At 38.8% G+C, this 18933-nt stretch overlaps 1 protein-coding gene across 2 annotated transcripts in view; it reads left to right on the top strand.

Annotated features, from left to right (window-relative positions):
* Window positions 1–18933, top strand: part of LOC108097665 (netrin-A) — a 53268-nt gene that overhangs the window by 23693 nt on the left and 10642 nt on the right. For both annotated transcript variants that reach the window (XM_017200112.2, XM_017200114.2), the window contains exon 2: window positions 8360–8548. In XM_017200112.2, the coding sequence (XP_017055601.1) occupies window positions 8360–8548 (189 nt within the window). The remainder of the gene's footprint in view (window positions 1–8359; window positions 8549–18933) is intronic.

Consider the following 18933-nt stretch of genomic DNA (forward strand, 5'->3'; position numbering starts at 1 on the left):
ATTTTAATGCATTTTTCTCTATGTGTGCTTGTGTGTGAAAATCTCCGTTTTCCGATCCGCACACGAGTCTGAGCTCCGAACTCCTAAATCCAATCAAAACAGAGATCAAAACCCGGCAGAAGCAGCAGCAGCAGCAGCAACAACAACGACAACAAAGCGGCACTCGAGCGGTACGATCGCTGCGATTGGGATGAGCGGAGCGGTACGATGCGAGCGGTACAAACGGTACAAATGGAAAATCAGCGGGCGGCAGCAGAGACCTTTCACCTCACCTGCAAGTGCTGTTGATCTAGCTGCCGTTTTGTTTATCTCTCAGATACACACAAACACACACACACACACACTTGCTCACCCTGCAGATACTTCAACTTTTGTTTTCAACACCACAAACTCCAGAAACTCTAGAAACTCCAGCAAAAACAACAGCGAGCGGTAACACTCAATTGAGTTTGCTTTGTCTTCGATCTCAAGTTGTCCAAACTAATTAATGAGGGGAAAATTGTGTTCGGGGTTATAAGTTCTAAAGGATTTTGGATTCTATAGGGGATACCATTTTTTGGTTAATTAAAAATATTGCTGCATAATATTTATTTGTTAATTGGATTGTTGTGAGCATTATTTGCATAATAAGGAATAATATATAGCAAACTTGTTAAATATGAGAAGAATGTAGAAAAACTCCTGCTTCTACAAAATGCTTTATAATTGTTATTTTTTTTTTTTTTAATTTTATTATTATCAAAGTATTTTGAACACAACTCCAAAACTAGTATTTTGTAACTGAACAATGTTTGAAGATTAAATGAAATCAAGCTCATTTTATACAAAATGTTTTGTTTTGAATAAAATTCTTAAATAACTTTAACTAAACCCCATTTGAATTTTAGTTCATTTTTAAAACCAAAAATATATTTACATACACTTCTTTTTGAACCTTTTTCCCATAGAGTTCTTAGTGCTGTATTAAATTCGTTAATATATGGACACACAAACCGAATGCTGAATGTATCAAAGGAAAAAGGCAATGTCAATATTATACATCACATTCTATATACTCAATAGTGCTTTGGTCGCTTTAATTTACCCTCCCCGTTCACTTAACGTATTTTGTTTTTATTTCGGGCCCACTTTTCAGCCGAATGTGTGTGTGTTGTGTGTATGTTAGTGTATGAGTGTGAGTGTGTGTGTGTTTTGGCTGGGCGACTTAATTAGGAAACTGGTGCGTTTTATTTATGTGTCTTAACGAGTCGTTTATTTAACCCACCCTTGTCTCCCTCAAATCGAATCGAAGCTGGGCACACAAACATTTTGGAAATTTGTTTATTGTTTTTCCTCGCCGTCCTCCGCCGCGCTAATTTGGGAAAACCAAGAAAATGCACCAAGAAAACTCACGACTCAAGAAAACCGAAATCGGAATTGGAATTGGAATTCGAATTCGAATAGTTAAAAGGAAGAGGGCACAGAGAATTGAAATCATTTCGGGGCCTTGATTTAAATACAAAAAGAACGAAAAAAAAAAAAAAAACAAATAGAGAAACATTTTCCGAAGGCGCTCGATTCGACGAAAAGCCAAACATAAATTCCAATCGATCCCCTTCTTCGCCGCCTGTGTGGGCCAAAAGTGAGGCCATGAACATTGTTTTTTATTAGCGGCAGGATATTGACGATCCCTTACCTCCCCGCCCCCCAAATATATTTATATGTTAATTCGCCGGCGTTAATTAGAGAACAAAACGCCGAATGCAAGAATGCTGAAAGCAAGTTGGATTCTCCGGCGAACCAACACTCGAGCTCCCAACTAAAAATGTATTTATAAAGCGTGCATTTTCATCGCATGTTTTTTTTTTTTTTTTTTTTTGTACTTCAGACTGCGTTTTTTATTGTATTTATTTATTTGGCCGCAGGCAGCAAACAATTTGTAAATCGCCGCTGCCGTTGACAAGGAAAATGTTGCAGCTGCGTCACGCAAAAAACCGACACCGACAACAAAACAAAAGCTGCCGTCGCCTTAATTGCACTTTTGCAGTTGGCAAGGAAGCGCCAAAGGAAAAATGTTTTCGAGTTTTCCGAGGGGGCGGAAAATTCTCGTACTGCACTGGATTAGATGGAAATGGGCGTGGGCCGCAGAACATGGCCAACATGAATCCATTACTCTTGTTCTATTCTCTCGATCGGAATTAAAATGGACGTGGGTGGGTTAAACAGTTGCCGGGCACTTGTCTTCTAGGCTAATTTTGATTAGAATTCATAATTAATGGAGTTTTATGGGGAAATTTTATGACTCAATTAAAACCAAAAACATCTTTAGGGATCTCTGTAGAGAAAATGCCATGAAATGTTGTTTAAGTTTAAGGTTTTGTTTGGTTGAGCAAAGAATTTAACATATATTTATCTCAAAACATTTATTTATGAACATTAATGGATTTATAATCTTCCATTTATCTCTAAGAACTTTGACACTTGCTTTCAGTAATTTAAAAGCGATTACTCACTGCCTACAATTTTTCGCTGAAACCTACAAGTTATCCCAAAATTTGAAAAGATTCTTTTGAAGTCAAACCTTTTGGTGAAGTACTTTTGGCACATTAGCTCGAAGTGGCTTTTCTTTTCGGTCGTTAGCGAAATGAAGTTTTAGCATCCACCAGGCGACAGATGAATTGTGTTAATTACTGGGGATAGGGCTTATTATTATGCATTTAGGCGGAAAAGGAGAGGCAGGCCACTTGGCTTGGGGTCCATCATTGTTTAGAGGTTTTAGAGGCTATTTTTTGGGCCATGTGGACTACGAGGAGGAGGATGAACAGAATGGATGGCTTCTTGGTAATGCAAACGCTTCCAGCGAACTCGGTGCGAACAATTTATGTGAAAGTGGCTCGAACTGACTGACTGACTGACTGACTGGCTGGCTGTTTACGACTGTTTTGGGGCTTTTACGAGGGAAATGTTTATAAATACTCGGATTCGCCCTGCACCAGCACTAGCTGTAGTTCAAAGAGAGTGGGCCAAATTGGGTTAGCCAGAAGTGCCAAGGCGAAATGAGATGACATAATTGTGCGCTTCTTCTGAATCAGCAGACAATCATTTCGCTTTGTTCGCTGCAAAAATCTCAAATTATTAATTACCAAAGTATGCGGGCAAAAAAGAATGTGTGTTCTCTGTTTTTGTTTTTGTTATTTTGTTTTTTTTTTTTCTTTCTGTTTTTGTAAATCGACCACTTTTGATAAATCATCAGAGAGACACAGAGCACAACACGGCCACAAACACCAAAACAATTTTGCGATGAAATTGTCAAATTGCAGTGCAAAAACGCAAGAGCAACAACCGCAACCGCAATCGCACCAACAACATCCATTGAGAGCCCCTCTTTCCGGGGGAGTCCCCATCGTTTTTCAGCCCCCCCTTCCCTCCCCTTTTGCCACCGCCTCTGCCACGAATTCAATTCACAATTTTCGGTTACCGAAAATCACTGCGAGGCGAACGCAATCAATCATAAAACGATGAAATGTCGACAACGACCAGCAACGATGAGGGGTCGAGCGAGGAAAATTGAAAACTCTCAGCCAGGACATGGACAAGGAAAAGCCCCAAACACAACCCCCTTTCCCCAGCCAACCAGCCAACCCCTCCCCCTCCCCTTTCCCCTGAAAAAAAGGGGGGATAAAAACCCATCAACGGATGCTGCGTTCATGCGAGGTTCTTTCTGCAAAATCATTTCGTGATTGAAAGATAGATTTTTGTGGAGCAATTTAAGAGTTGTTTTAACTGTCTTCTGTAAATAAAAAAAATAAATTAAGGTTTAGGTTGTATGGTTTAATGAGTGAAAGAGGGGAGTATGCTATTTTTAAAGTGCTAAGACATTAATTTTTTACAACTGGATACTCGTCTTTTAATTAAATTCGCAAACAAAAAAGGAGAAAAACCATTGATTCAGGATTGTACTTTCAGTATTAATTTACAATCTTATTCCTAACCAAATTATTTTATACAATTTTTAGAATATTTTATCCGCTGTTAGCTTGAAGAGAAAAAGGTATATTAAATCTTTTTTTATTTTAAATAATTGATTAGAAACTGTAGCTGTTTTCGATTGCTTTTCTTATGAAAAAATGTAAATATCCAAATGTGAAAAGTATTCCTCCATAAACCTAGTACTCGAGGCCAACTCAAAAGCGTAACGTTGGACTGGCTTTTGGTTGGTTTGCATTTGGTTTGCTTTGGCCTGGCTTGGTTTGGTTTCGTTTGGTTTGGTTCGGACGAATCCAAAATGTTTTGGTTTGTTTGGGCAGTGGCCAAAGCGAAAGCTTTCCGACGATTTATCAACGGTCTTCGCTGCAGCGGCTCTGGCCAATTCTGAGCTGCTAAGCTTGGCCAAATCTGCTCCTGGCCAGATCCAAAAGCCAAAGCCAAAGCCAGAAAACAGAAAACAGAAAGAGGAACCCAAGTCCCCAGAGCGGTTGGACAAAAAAAAAAAAAACATTCGACTCGAACTCTGCGGCAGTTAATTAGAGATGCACAGCCGTTGTGGATTGGCCAGATATCAAAGGGCTCCATTCATAACTCCGCTGGCGTTGCACTGTGTCAACACGAATGGAGAACCGGAAACAGTAGCCATTCAATTTACGATTTCTCGAGCGGGGAAAAAATCAACTCAAGCTCAGTGGAAAAGAAGAGCTCAGGTCTTTGCGAGATATCAATTGCAGGGAAAAGTATTCCTACTCCAGAAATGTGGTTGTATATCCGGTTTTAAAATAGGTATTGACTACAAATTTATAAAGAATTGTATAAATAAATACTTTTCATTAGCTTTACAGAGCTTATTAGAAAATAAAAGCATTTTTACGGAAATTGATAAAACAAATCCTTATTTTATTAATATATAAAATCAGAGTATTAATATAAATTGTTTTATATTTATTGAGTGGTTTTTATATTTTATATATTTACACTGCTGGCGTTATCCTTTTCTTCTACCAACATTCCTTGGCCGCTTTCCCTGTCAAAAACCATGTTTTTTCTTTTCTTAGCCGGGTGACTAATTCGAGTTGAAAGTTAAGCGGCCTAAAAATGTTTTTATTGGAAACTCTCCCAGGCAGTTAATTTCGAGGCTGTCGCGATGCAGCCACTGCGACTGCAACTGCGACAAAGATACAGATATTCAGATACGGATACTGACGATTTCATTGTCTCCCCAACCAACGAACGAAAAAAAAAACCAACAAATCCAACCATCCATCCATCGATTTTTTTTGGGGAGTGTGAGAGTGTTTGAGGGCCACTTATCAAATTTGAACTTAATTACTGGACTCACCTTTCTCGGATAACACGGCAGCTTGGGGTCCGGCTAATGAGCGGTTTTATGCATCGCTTTAAGTCGCATTTGATTGAGCTGGATGGGCATTTTGTAATCGTCGAACTGAAATTTACATGGCCCCGAAAAAAAAAACCGAAGAAGGAAAACAAACGAACGAAAATCTTATGGCCAAAGGCCATAAATCAAGTGGCATTCGCCGGCAGTCGCGAGTCGCGAGTCGCAGGTCGTAAGTGTGTCATTAAAATTAATTATCTAGCATTTTTAACACCGAGCCGAACCCTTTTTTTCCCGGGCGGAAGTGGGGAGGCTCCTCTCCGGTAGCCTGGCAGCTTGTCAATTAGCCACACGCCGTGCTTTCAGCTCTGCGTTTTCCAAATATTTGCCTAGCTTTTGTTGACGATTCTTCTACAACGGTCTCCGACTGCTCCTCCGACTGCACTGCAACAAAATGCACAGTCCCATTGTGGGAAATAATCACAAGTAAAGGTGCTTTGGGTTTCTTACTTAGGAAATATTTTCTTCTTGAAAAAGGAGGCTTGTTTAGAATAAATAACTATTTAAAAATGTAAAAAGGATTAATCCGATTAATACGATTTTATTCTTCTATTTTGAACAGTTTTTTTAACATAGAAAATTATCATATTTAAAAGTATAACTTTTTTAAATATTCATAAGCATTTATGCCATGAAAATATACCATAAAAATTTTATATTATTATGGAAAATAATTGAAATCACCATAATTGTAATACATAATTTAATATGTTAAGCTGAATGTTTACATTTAGCGGCATAATTGGAATATTATATTTATAGGGAATTTCTAATCATATTTTCTTATGTCCTATATTTTATTTCGAGTGATTGAATGCGCCAGTCTCTGACTGCGTTCAAATATTTGCGCTGACATAAGTTTGTCTGCGGCTGGCATGAGGACAGATTGGAGATTGGGGCATGGAGTGTGGAGTATAAAGTGTGTGGGGCATGCGGCATTGAGACCCAGTGGCTCCAGTGAGAGTGGAGTGAAAGTGGAGTCGAGAGTCGCCTTGTCTGCCACTGCGAACGATAATTATAACATGTGTGCCCAGAACCAAGGCGAACTGCGAACTGCGAACTGCGAAATGAAGCTGCAGTGACGCGTCTGTCGATGGCACAAAAATGGCAGACAGTGGACCCTCGAACCACGGACAATAGCGGCGGAGGCGCTTCAAGTTTTTGTCTAGCCGCAAGCAAAATCTGCAGCAGCAGAAGGATTCGTGGCCTTTTGCCTTTGACAGGTCAGCTGTCCTTTCCCGTCCCGTTCTGTCCTGTCCGCTCGCTGCCGTCTGCAATTCCTTCGGCGTCTAAAACCGCAGGCGAAAGATGCCGACTCAGCAGTAGCTACTGTGCACTGAGAGAAATCCAAGGGGTACTTTCGGGGAAAGTTCCTAGTCCTTGTTAATATCTTCAATAGAACAAAATTGAAAAATCGAATAGTTAAATATATAATATATATTTTGTTTAATGATAGTTGAATTATTTAAAAAAAAGTATGTCTTCTTTATCTGAATTTAAAAAATTTTTTTAAAATATGAAATATGATTCAATAATAAACTAGGTTTGCAATTTTACACAGTTTCTTACACAATATATAACACTGTGCGACAAAAAAATGTTTGAGTTGATTTTTTCTTATTTTCCACTTCTACTAGTCAAAATAAGAATACAAGTTTTTGGATTTGTTAATATCAATAGCCAATCAGCTTCTACGCACACTCAAAGATCCCAAAAACGCGTGTTTTTGCATATTTCACAGCCTTATAATACCATATTGGGAAAATATTTTTTCACCGTTATAAGCGTTAATGCAAGTTCAATATCTATTAATTAAAATGTATTAAGCAAATATACCGTGAGGCTTTTATAACAATGCTTTAAAATTTTTTTCGCCCAGCTCTATACTCTGGGCGACTTCGTATGGAACTTGTTACGCGAGGATACCTCTGAAAAAGCCAAAAAAATCAGAAAAAAATTTCACTTTTAAAAAAAGTAATAGTTTATTGGAAGTAAAAAAAATAATAATATTTTGAGTTAAATATTTTCATAATAATAATTTCATAAAATGTATCATAAAAAAAGAAATCCTATCACTTAGAAGGTGGCATAAATATTTTTGTGCATAACTTATGCCCCTTAACCGAAAACAATCAAAAAAGTAACTCAAACAAACATTTCGTTAAATTTTGTCGCACAGTGTAATATATATTTTTATTTACATTAAATATTTTTAAAATTAATTTTATTATCTCTTTACTCCTTGTTTCTCAACCCATTATTTCTCTCTGTGTACCAATGGCAAGCAGCAATAACCGCAGCAGTCGCCATCGAATGTCAATAGCAAAACTGTTTGCCAAAAGCATAACAAGCAGCAGGCGACAACGAATAAGCAAAGAAGCCTCAGGTCTTTAGAGATCGAATTGAATATTTACCTATTCCTTGAACGACCAAACAGAACTTACCATAAATACTCTACTTCCTAATAATTTCTAGCCAATTTTTTGTTAGTGTTCCTAAACTAAAATATGAATAAATTTGTTTTATGGTAATATTAGAACAGTCAGCAAAATAAATCACTTTGATTGAATAATAAATAAATTAACAAATTGAGGGGCCACAGTTTCCCCTTTATTGGTTTAACTCCCCATTTTCGAGGGTGAAAGCCGCAGCATTTATTCCAGAGACCCTGGTTTTGAGTAAGTAATTCAAAACAAATCGACGCATAAATTATCCAGCCTAAGCCAATGTCCCGCTAGACAAATAGCGCGCCCATCCACAACCGCCAATCTCAGACCCATTTCCCCATTCCAGCCCACTCCAACTCTAAATCGAGCCATTGCCTGGACAAACCATTTTGCGTGCCATTTTTTTCCCATTTATCGCATTGGGCAATCGCCAAATCGAAGGCGTCGATTAAGTCGTTGAAAGCGGGTAGCTAGAACTTAAGGAATACGTATCTGCCAGATGTATCTTTTCTCATGCGAACTTTGTCTTGTCTTGTGTCTTTCGCAGAGTGCAACTGCAACAAGCACGCCCGCCAGTGCCGCTTCAACATGGAGATCTTCCGACTTTCGCAGGGCGTCTCCGGCGGCGTTTGCCAGAATTGCCGACACTCAACCACCGGCCGGAATTGCCACCAGTGCAAGGAGGGATTCTACAGAGACCCCACCAAGCCACTCACCCACCGGAAGGTCTGCAAAGGTAAGTCACACAAGTATAATTCAATATCTAACAGCAGATTATTGAAAATTTCTGATAAAAAATGGGTGAAAAAATTCAACAACGATAAACAGAAAAATTTAAATTTAAATTCAAGAAGAAATTAAGAACTAACTGAAAAATGTATGCCACTACAATAGGATTTTAATCCTATCAAAATTGGCAAAATTATGGTTTCTTAAAGTGCAAAATTGGGTCACCAAAAGGGAAACTATTGGAAACTTGGAAAAATTTGACATGAACAGAGGTCGAAATTTCGACCATCGGAAAATGGTAAATTTTGAATGCAGCTTTTTTAAGGACTTTATCACAAACGTTTATAATTCTTCATGTTATGCGTTTTTGAAATCCAGGATTGCATCACAATTCTAGAAAAATACCCTTTTTAGTAATGATTACTAATTAACTTACATTAAATGTTAAGAAAAAGCACAGGAAGGCAATCATTGGATTTAAACAGCGAGATTGTAGGCGGATTGAGAAATCGGAAATTCTTCCTCCCGAGATTAATGCACAATTTACAATAATTAGCTCCGAGCGAAATCCAACTGGGGCAGCACCCTACCCCCTCCCCCTCCCCGCTGATCCCCTTTTCAGCCCCCTGTGGCAACCCTTTGGCCCTGGTCCCCAGGCGACCTTCGAGTTTCGAGTGTGTTGTTTGTAATGTAATTTATGGCCGCCATAAATTCACGCTCTCCAATCGAAACAATAAAAATAAAGCGAAGCCAGCGGATAAGAAAAAGACTCCAGGAGAAAAAAGCACGGGGATAAATCTTGCGAGAATTAAATACCGTGGATTTTTAAGCAAAATATAAATTTCTAGCTTCAAAGAAATTCAATTAAATAGTTTGGGAGTTAAGTTTTTATATAATCTTTATTATTATTATTTATTTTAGACTGGAGTCCCTAGTAACTATTTATGATTTACTTTTTTTGAATTTAAGTTATCCCTTTCGTTAATGAATATTGCCTTTAATTAAGATGTAGCATCTCAGAGCAAACTATGTAAATTGGGGTATTCGAATTGAGAACCCGGCAGATAGAAGATCGCGGATGTGGGTTATATATATTATATGGTAGAGGAAGAAGGAGAGGAGGAAGCAACCGAATTTATAGTCTGCAATCATTTTCATTGGCAAACAATCAAATCAGGTGGACCACATGGCCAAAATCCGAAACGCTCGCCTATTTATAGAATCGCCGCCGCATATATATAGGTAGTATGTAGTATATATATTATACTCGTACAAGTTGTGCATCCCGCTGGGAATTCGCATTCGAAAAAATTTATACCTAATTGCGAATCGAGTATCGTAAACAAAAACAAAAGAGCCCGATGGGAGGTGTCAGGTGGGCGGTGGTCGATTTTAGGGGGTGCCGCCTGTCGTTTGTCATTGAAATGCCAGAAATTCTGTCGCAACCGCTTTTGGTTTTCCAGTTTTCAGCTTTCAGAATTCGGCTTTCGGGTTTCGGCTTTTTGGATTTTTGGATTTTCGGGCTGACTAAGCATCATAATTCTCGCAACCGCTCAGCCAGAGCCGTTAAATCCAAATCAAATTCTTATCGATTTTTAATTAATTATCCAAGCTAAGTCGAAACGGAGCCACATCGTAAATAAGCACCGCCGCCCGGATTCCCCGCACGACCGGCACCACCAGCACCACCCACCCAACCACCGCTCGCAACCACTTGCGATTTTGCGGCTTTCTTTTTAACGGAGACAAAAGGCGCCGCTGTGACAATTTTTGAAGTTATACGACGAGTATGGCCATAAAGAATTTATTCGTTTTAATTTTGACACGCGTGCAATTTGTTAAGAGCGATCTTTATGTTCGCTTTACATTCGCAACCTTTTCACACAGTGGCTGCCATTGTTTCACTTTGTTTCTTGGCTTGTTGGCAAAATGTTTTACGTCATGTTTGCCATTTGCCAAAATGTTGTTGCGGCCGACTCTCCGGCACTCTCCCCCCCAGTTTTTTTCCCCCAAACTGCTGTTGGCCCCGAACTTTCAATTAGTCAACCGGCGGGGGAGCTGCGTGGAAATTGTGGAAACTTTGGGGGAAATCTTTTGTGGAGCAAAGGAGTCCGAGGAACCGAGAAATGAATTCCAGCTGATGCAGACTGTCGGAGGACTTCCGGTGATTTATTCGTTTCATCTCGAGCCCGCTCGTTTTTCATATCCCCAAAAACGTTCGAAATAAATTCAAAATAATTTCGCATTACTAATGACATTTGCTCGGCAGACAGCAGCTACTCATGTGCATTTAAATTGTATTATTTATGCCAGCAAATGGAATTCGAATGCCTCGAGGCTGCAATTTATGGCCAGAAAATCATCTTAATTGTTGGACAATTTTTAAGAAATATTGTGGTTACTGTGTGTGGCATTGATTAAATTGAAAGTTAACTTTAAAATCGTATCAAATTCGACAAAGATTTTAACTGTGGAAATGCAATCTTAATTAGTCTGTGAAATGCCTTCATAATTATTTTATTTACCAAATCTTCTGGCTTTGATTTGCAAACATGAATTAGTGTAAGCGTAATAGCTTTTAATCAACAGCCGCAATTAGTCGATTAAAATGAATGAAAGGTTTATATGCTTTTATAGTTAATGCGGCTTACAAGTATTTAGTTGCCATGGATTCAATCAGTGATTTAAGGTTGTGAACTTGAGGCAACTCGTCGATTTAGCCCACAATCTTTGCGCCGCAATCTGCATTCCGGATCTTGGCTCAAAGCCCATAACTTTCAGCCATCAAAATGATATTTCACACACACGCCGCCGCCTTCCTTCCACTCGTTCCCATTCGAAATCCCGTGTCTCGCATTATAATTAACGCCTTAAAGTCATTTCGATTGAAAAAGATTGGGATGGAGGAGAAGTAAGAGCTTAGCTTCCGCAAAACTATATATTTATTCGAGAGCGAATGTGTGTGGAGCAGTTGAATTTGAAGTTGATTTAATTTAAATATTCAAATGATTTACTTGAGGATGGCAGCAGTCGGTCGAGTCTAATGGAGCAAACGCCATCCAGAGCCATAATTCATCGCCCAGACAGAGAGTTTAGTTTGCAATTGGAATTGAGATTGGAATAGGAGTGTTTGAAGCCTGAAATTGGAATTACACACCGATGCAGGAGGACTCAAATACAGATTGAGATGCAAGCACACAGATACAGATACAGATAAAGATACAGATACAGATACAGATACAGATACAGATACAGATACAGATACAGATACACGGACACGTGCTGTCAAAGTCATTTGGGCAAACGGCTCAGTCAATTTCCTTATTTGTGCAAATGTTTCAATGACCGGAAAATTACATATTATTATTTGTCCAACGAGAGCCATTCCATTCAGTCCTTCCTTTCCCGAAAACGAATCGTTATTCATACACTTGCCTGCATGTGTTGCTCCTGATCCTGCTGCTCCTTTTCATAATTAAAATCCGAAATCCGCCGCCGTTCCCCCAGAAAGTATACTCTCCTTTTTGGCTTATTGCCTTCGTCGACATCATTAAATTTGCATGCCACAACACATAGGGGTAATAAAATCGGTAGAAGGCAGTTCCGAATCGCATTTTGGGTGCCCTGTAAATAAGGGATGCTATACAAAAAAAAAAAGGAAGAAAATATGTTGCTTATAAAAAAATAACTCCGTTTTAATTGAAAGATTTTATAAACCTAATATATGAAATATCATTTTATGTCTTGTAGTTAAAAATAGTGTTCCATTTTAAAATTTTTCTCATTATTTAAGATTCATCTAAGAATCTCTAGATTATGTTTTTTACGACGAAGTATACCATAGTGGTGTATTAAATAATATTTAGTAGAGCTTATTCCCTCCAGAAACACACACAACAAGATACCCATGAAAGGAGAGTCCTTCGTGTAATGCCAAAAATATCCACACCGAATCCCTCCATTGTGTTGACAGGGTTATCCCGGCATTATAGCCTGTCATATCGGCCATCGGCGCTTATCATCGCCCAGTAATTAGGGTGTTGCGATGCCAATGCAATTGAATGCCTGCCAATTGTTTCCAACTGCCCAGAACTCGATGGGCGTATCAACTTTGACAAAAGACTCCCGGAATCGCATGTGTCAATGGGGGCCCGAAACGATTGTGGGGATGGAGGCGTGTCCTGGAATACAATTAACATTATCCGTAACTAAATACGTGAAATTAAAAGCCATAAAATCCGAAAGTCACGTGCGAAATGTTACAGCAATAACAGGGAGTGAACAGCAGGAGCGGCAATTAAAATAATGCCGCACACACGTAACACGCAAAAGTTTCTTTATTGCCACAAAGTTCATGAAATGCAAAGAGTGGTGGATGTCTGTGTGTGTGTGTGTGTGTGTGTGGGTGCCAAAGGACATCCATTATCCTTTGGGGTGGGCGAAATATCAGTCAAACATCATTAGAATTTCATAAAACGCGTCGTTGCAACCGTGGCAAATCGCTTAAAGGTCACAGCGAGGGTCGCTTCGAAACTTAATTGAAATTTTGGAATGCCAGCGCAATGTGCATTTATCATACGGCATGTCAAGGTGCTTTCTCTAAAAACTAAGCCGGAAAAATCTATTATACAAGGCCGGAAAAGCCACCCAGTGGGTGGTGGTGGGATGGATTTTTCCAACCAAAACTAAGCGCCGTGACAAATTTTCTGCTGGCAAAGCTATGAAAGTTCATGCCCCCCGAAACTCAGAGACAATTTCCAAACATTTTTTGACAAAGCCAAACAACACACAAGCCCGAAATAGGAAAGAAATTGATAGAAAAAGATGAGTTGGGCGAAAAGAGGAAAAGGGGAAAAGGCAACCCATAGCGAATCGGAAGTGCCTTAGGAATTTTCAGCGCTGTAAGTGAAGTACAGATTTGATTGATTAACTTTGCCCGAGAATAAAGTCGGACTTATTGGCTTAGTGGAAATTACTTGAGTGGGAAATTACCGAACCATAAAATGGGTAGAAGCGAATTTGTCCATTTTAATCTATTTGCTTTGAATATTTTAATATATATTTTGGATGTATATTAAATAAGGAAAATTGTGTTATATATTTATATTCATATATACTATATATATATATATTTATAATTGTAATACATTTTCAATCACTTTTATAAACAATAATCGTAAGAATTGGGAATTAATTAAATAAAAGGTATTTAAATTTTAAATTTTGTAAATGATTCCTGTTAATAACTTTGATCATTTTGGTAAACGTTTAGTTTATCCACTGATAAATTAAGTTCGTGTCTTCAAAACCACAAATTTATTTATTTAAAATTCCCCAAAATATATATATTAGTTTTGCATCTTACATCCACGAGTCCTAAGCCGGTCGCAACTTTAATGGAAGACAATTGAATGCTTTTCGTTTCTATAATACGTTGTGGGAAATGACTGAGAGAGCTTCTTACCAATACCGCCGCCCCACCCATTCCTTGATTATGTCGTGAAGGTTTATATGCTGGATAGAAGGAATATCCGAAAATTTTGACAACTTCACCTCGATTGAGCCTAATTTCACTTAAAAGTATAATATCAATGTTGTTGTTGTGCGCAAAGAATTCCACTTCTCTGGCTTTACCTGAAATGCCATTGACATTCCAGATAAGGATTTTGAGTGTATTCATTTTGAGGCTGAAACGTTGTTGTGAAGCACTGATTTGCCCCCAGTCCACTGCTTAATAGAATTAGCCATTTCGAAAACCATATTTTCAAGTCTTTCAAGTCGAAGGCTGTTCTGTTTGTTTTGCTTTTGTTGTTCCTGCTGCTGTTGTTGTAACCACAAAAAGAATTGCTGCTGCTGCTGTTGCTGAAGTTGTTGTTGCCATTTCATAAATTGCTGTTGCTGTTGCTCCAATATAGACTGAACGTCAAGCACATATTGTTGTTGTTGAGTATTCTTCGAATTTTGTACTTGCGGCTGCGCTTGGAGATCATGTAGACGGCGCTGGGCATGACCAATTCCATTTCTTACAATAGAGGCATAAGATAAGCCTATATTATTGCTGGCAGAAGAGTTAGGCATTTGCTGAGATTGCTGCTCTCGGATTGGCTGTTGTTGCTGACGTTTTTGTTGTGGATGTTGTCGCGTTGATTGTTTTTTTGAACTCATCGATCGCCTAAGGTATTCTTGATAAGATTGGCAACCCTTGTAGCTTGCTGTATGATTCCCTCTACAGTGCATACATGTAGGCGGTTGATCTTGGGGACGAACACATTGCTTTGTATGGTGATCTTCTCCACAGCGAGCACAATTAGGATGCCGGCGGCAGTACTTCGCTGTATGTCCAAATTCTTGGCAACGAATACATTGAGCTATTTCAGATCTTTTACGCATCCTTTCTATTCGCACTCGTTGGCGGCAAAGAGTTACTATATCATATATGGCATTAATTTTAGCACATGGCTTAATATTGATAAAAAATATGTTGAGTTTCTCATCTGGGTCAGACCTAGATCTTGGGTTATGCACCTGAAGAGCTTCAAAACCTAAGGTTTTAAAATTGGCAACAATTTCGCTAGTTAATGTGCTATGATGAAGCCCTTTAACTACTATTCTGTGTGGTTTATCTTCCTTCATTTGGTACGTATGGAATTCAATTTCCATTTCATCAAAATGATCAACAATGTCTCTATAAGTTTTAGAGTCCTTGGAAAATATTCTTGCTGTAGATCCCTGATTTACTTTAACGATAACGTTATCTAGACTAGTGATCCCCGAAATAACATCAAATAGATCGTTAAGGTTGACAAAACTTAGAACAATTTGTGGTGGTTTTAAATTATTGTTGGGATTATTCTTGCCATTAGAATTATTTTGTTCAAATTCATTATCTGAGACAATTGTTTCCATATCATCATTTAAATCTGTTTGGGCATCTGCCAAGGAAAGATTACTTCTTTCCTCAACAGGTCTGTCACTGTCTAGGTCCACCTCCATGTCTAGTAAGGCAAACCTATTACTAGAGCTTGCCTTGCTGGTTGATGCTGAGGGTGATCCAGATAACTTTTCTTTGTGCACCTTCTTAGGGTAAGGAGTATATGAAAGTTGCTTCTTCCTCTTGTACGACAGATGGCTTTGGCTTAGCTTCAACTTGGTAGCAGCATCAGAAAACGGAGTTGAAGAAATTTTTGAATTATCACCAAGAGTTGGAGAGACAATTGCAGCCCCACCTCTGGGTAATGGGGATGAATTACCAGATGAGCGTTGGGAGTAATAAACATTAGTTTTATCCATACTCGCGGAAGAGCAAACACTGCTGATTTCCGCATCTGATGCTGTAGCCAGCATTGAGGTTATAGTACTAGTGCTCGCAGATTTTGAGCACAGTGGGCGTTGTAAACTGATGATCTCTTCCCTTATCTCCGAAGGTGTTTTACCAGCTATTTGGAACATTTTTTTATAATCAAACTGCTTACCGCTAGGTTGAGAGTTAGAATGAAGATTTCCATCCATTACCCCTCTTGCGCGGCAGCGCGCGGAGTGAATGGTGACCGTCTACAGATGAGTATTTGTAGTTGTACGTCTGCACTAGACAAAGTCCAATTAGCACACGAAGAGTGCGCAAAAAGAAAAAATTTGAGATCCTCTTGCTTTGCTTTTGGTTTTTCTGTCCACGGCACCACCGAATCTCATCAAGAGCCTTCTTGCAGTTTTGTAAAATAAAATATTTTTAAATTCCAGTTAAGTAGCTATTTTGACGTGTTTTGTCGGCAGCGCTGCTTCCCAATTTTCAATCACTTTTAAAACAATAATCGTAAGAATTGGGAATTAATTAAATAAAAGGTATTTAAATTTTAAATTTTGTAAATGATTCCTGTTAATAACTTTGATCATTTTGGTAAACGTTTAGTTTATCCACTGATAAATTAAGTTCGTGCTTCAAAACCACAAATTTATTTATTTAAAATTCCCCAAAATATATATATTAGTTTTGCATCCAATTTCGCTCAGTGCATTTGCATGCTCACTCCACCGTTTAACCCACTGTGACCCCAACCCACCGAAATTTTGGAAGGACAGTGGTTTGCCGAAGGGCGAGGATTCAGCCGCCCAATTTGAATTATGACATTTTGCATGCGAGCTGACATTTAAAGCTGTGCAAATTGTTCAAGCGTCAAATTGGCGCTGCCACCTCGCCCGCTTTCCCCCTCAAGCTTTTCCCGGGTTTTCCCGCCCTCCGTCGCAGTTGGAAAATCATTTTCCGAAACGCTGCACTTCAGCCAAAAGTAGCTGGGAGTTTTTTTTTTTTGGCAACAATTCGACATTGCCTACTTTACTGCGCATCGTTTGATTTTCAATAGGCCCATTCAGATCCGCTTTTCCCCGAGCCAAGCGAGTTTTCCACCGCCTTCCCGATTTTCCGAGGCGCCTCAATCTTTAACGCACAATTTGAAAAGCGCGAGAAGTTTTTTTTTCTTGCCATCCGTCTGTTTGGCTCGAGACGATTTTCCCAGCCTCCACCTGGGCGGAAAAACTTTGTACATGCAACAGAAAATTGTAGCAAGAATTGAGGAGAGGATTTTCCTCCTCCCCCTTTCCCCTTTTCCCTCCCCCTTTTTTGCTCATTTGGCGCTGGGCGAAAGTTGAGCGAACTTTGCGTCAGTTGCAACCGCGATAAAGTTTTTTTTTCCCCGTTTTTTTTTCTGCCCGCTCGGCGGAAAATGGCGGGAAAGTCGTGGGTGGAACAACTTTGCGTGGAGTGTCGGTCGAAGCCTTTGATTTATTAATAAGGCCCAAAGGAAAGTTCAAACCGGCGGCTCAAGTGTGAAGTGGCAAGCAAAGGTGAATCGCCTTTTTGGACCGGTTCGAGGATTTCGGGCCAAATCAAATGGCTCATTGAAATTCATGAGCAATTGGTAGATCATTCTGCTCGTGAATCATTGCCGGCGAATCGAATGTGTGTGCATTTAATTGAATGTGTAATCCGCGACTTAAACGAACTTGATTTCCGATTAACAAATAAAAAAATTTCAGAACATGTATGACGGGGGATTACAAAATTATAACTCACAAAGCGACATTCGTTTTATTGCGGATGACAAGTCGATAAGGGAAGTTTATTTATTTATAATTTACTGTGCGCTTGATGGAACCATTATTTATTACCATCACAAAAAAAGATTAAGTCCTGAAGCAAATACAAAGATAATTATAAATAGATAAATTAGTTGGAAAAGCAATGTAATTAAAAGTATTATAGTAATAGTTATCATAGTTCAACATCTAACTCATCAATTCAATGTTCCAATTTGTATAATAATAACTAAATTTGAATTGATTTTTACAAATATTCAAATACAATATATAATTAAATCTAAAACAAATAGCAATTAAGACTTGCAGCTTTCCCTCTTTAAAATCTTCAGCTAGTTCCCTCTGACTTCTTGACATGTTTTTCATTTTCCCACTGCCTCGTTGCACAAATGGATTTCCCGCGAATGCAGACATACAGCCCATATACCCACATATATATATTCGATCCGGTCTGGTTAGTGTTCCAGACGGGATCTGCAGACAACGCCGGCTGAATTCTGGACCCGCCACTTGGTCAGGTGTAATCTCTCACTGCAAATCATCAGACTTTGTCTGCGAAATCTTCTTCATAATTCTTCCTTCGACTGTTTGGTTTTCTTGGTAAATTCGCGCGGCTCTTTGGGCTTTTGTTTTTGCTAATAATAACAAATAGCAGCATCAACAATAGCTTCTGACTACTGCCAGCTGTGCTCTTTATGGCTAACAATTTTCCTCTTTTTTCCTCCGATTTGTTTCCTCTTTTTCTGTTTCGTTTTTTTTGCCTTTCGTCGCTGGTGGACTAGAAAATTTCGGGTAATATTTTCTGGCAATTGATGGCCGAGGAAGAGACTTTTGCGGTGAATTTATGTAACGCACTTTCCTCCGTTGGTCAGTGGAAAATCAGGGGGGATTTTCGCTTGCGCAAAGTTGAAATAAACAATAACAAATTGCGCTTGATTTGCTTTATGATGTTTACACTTTGCCTTGTTGTTGGTACTTTGCTTTTGCTTTTGGGGAAACGCGAGTGGGTGGTGCTTAATTAATTTTTTGTGCTCCGGGCAAAGGAAGCGAGCGCCAAGAAAAATAAGAGCAGATTTTAAGGCTACCTGGAATTGCACAAGAAGAAAAATATGTATCTGGATTATGGATTTTTAATATGAAATTCAGGAAAGAAAAACAGGATGTGGGAATTCACTATTCGAATTTACTTCTCTTTAAACCTAAACTTTGTTGAAAGATTTGCAATTTAAGGTTACCTGGAATTGCAAATGATAAGAAAAGTATATTTGAAATATGAAATGTTATTATTTAATTCATGGAAAG

Source organism: Drosophila ficusphila, unplaced genomic scaffold, assembly GCF_018152265.1.
Source record: "Drosophila ficusphila isolate 14025-0441.05 unplaced genomic scaffold, ASM1815226v1 contig_197, whole genome shotgun sequence".
Taxonomy (NCBI): Eukaryota; Metazoa; Arthropoda; class Insecta; order Diptera; family Drosophilidae; genus Drosophila; species Drosophila ficusphila.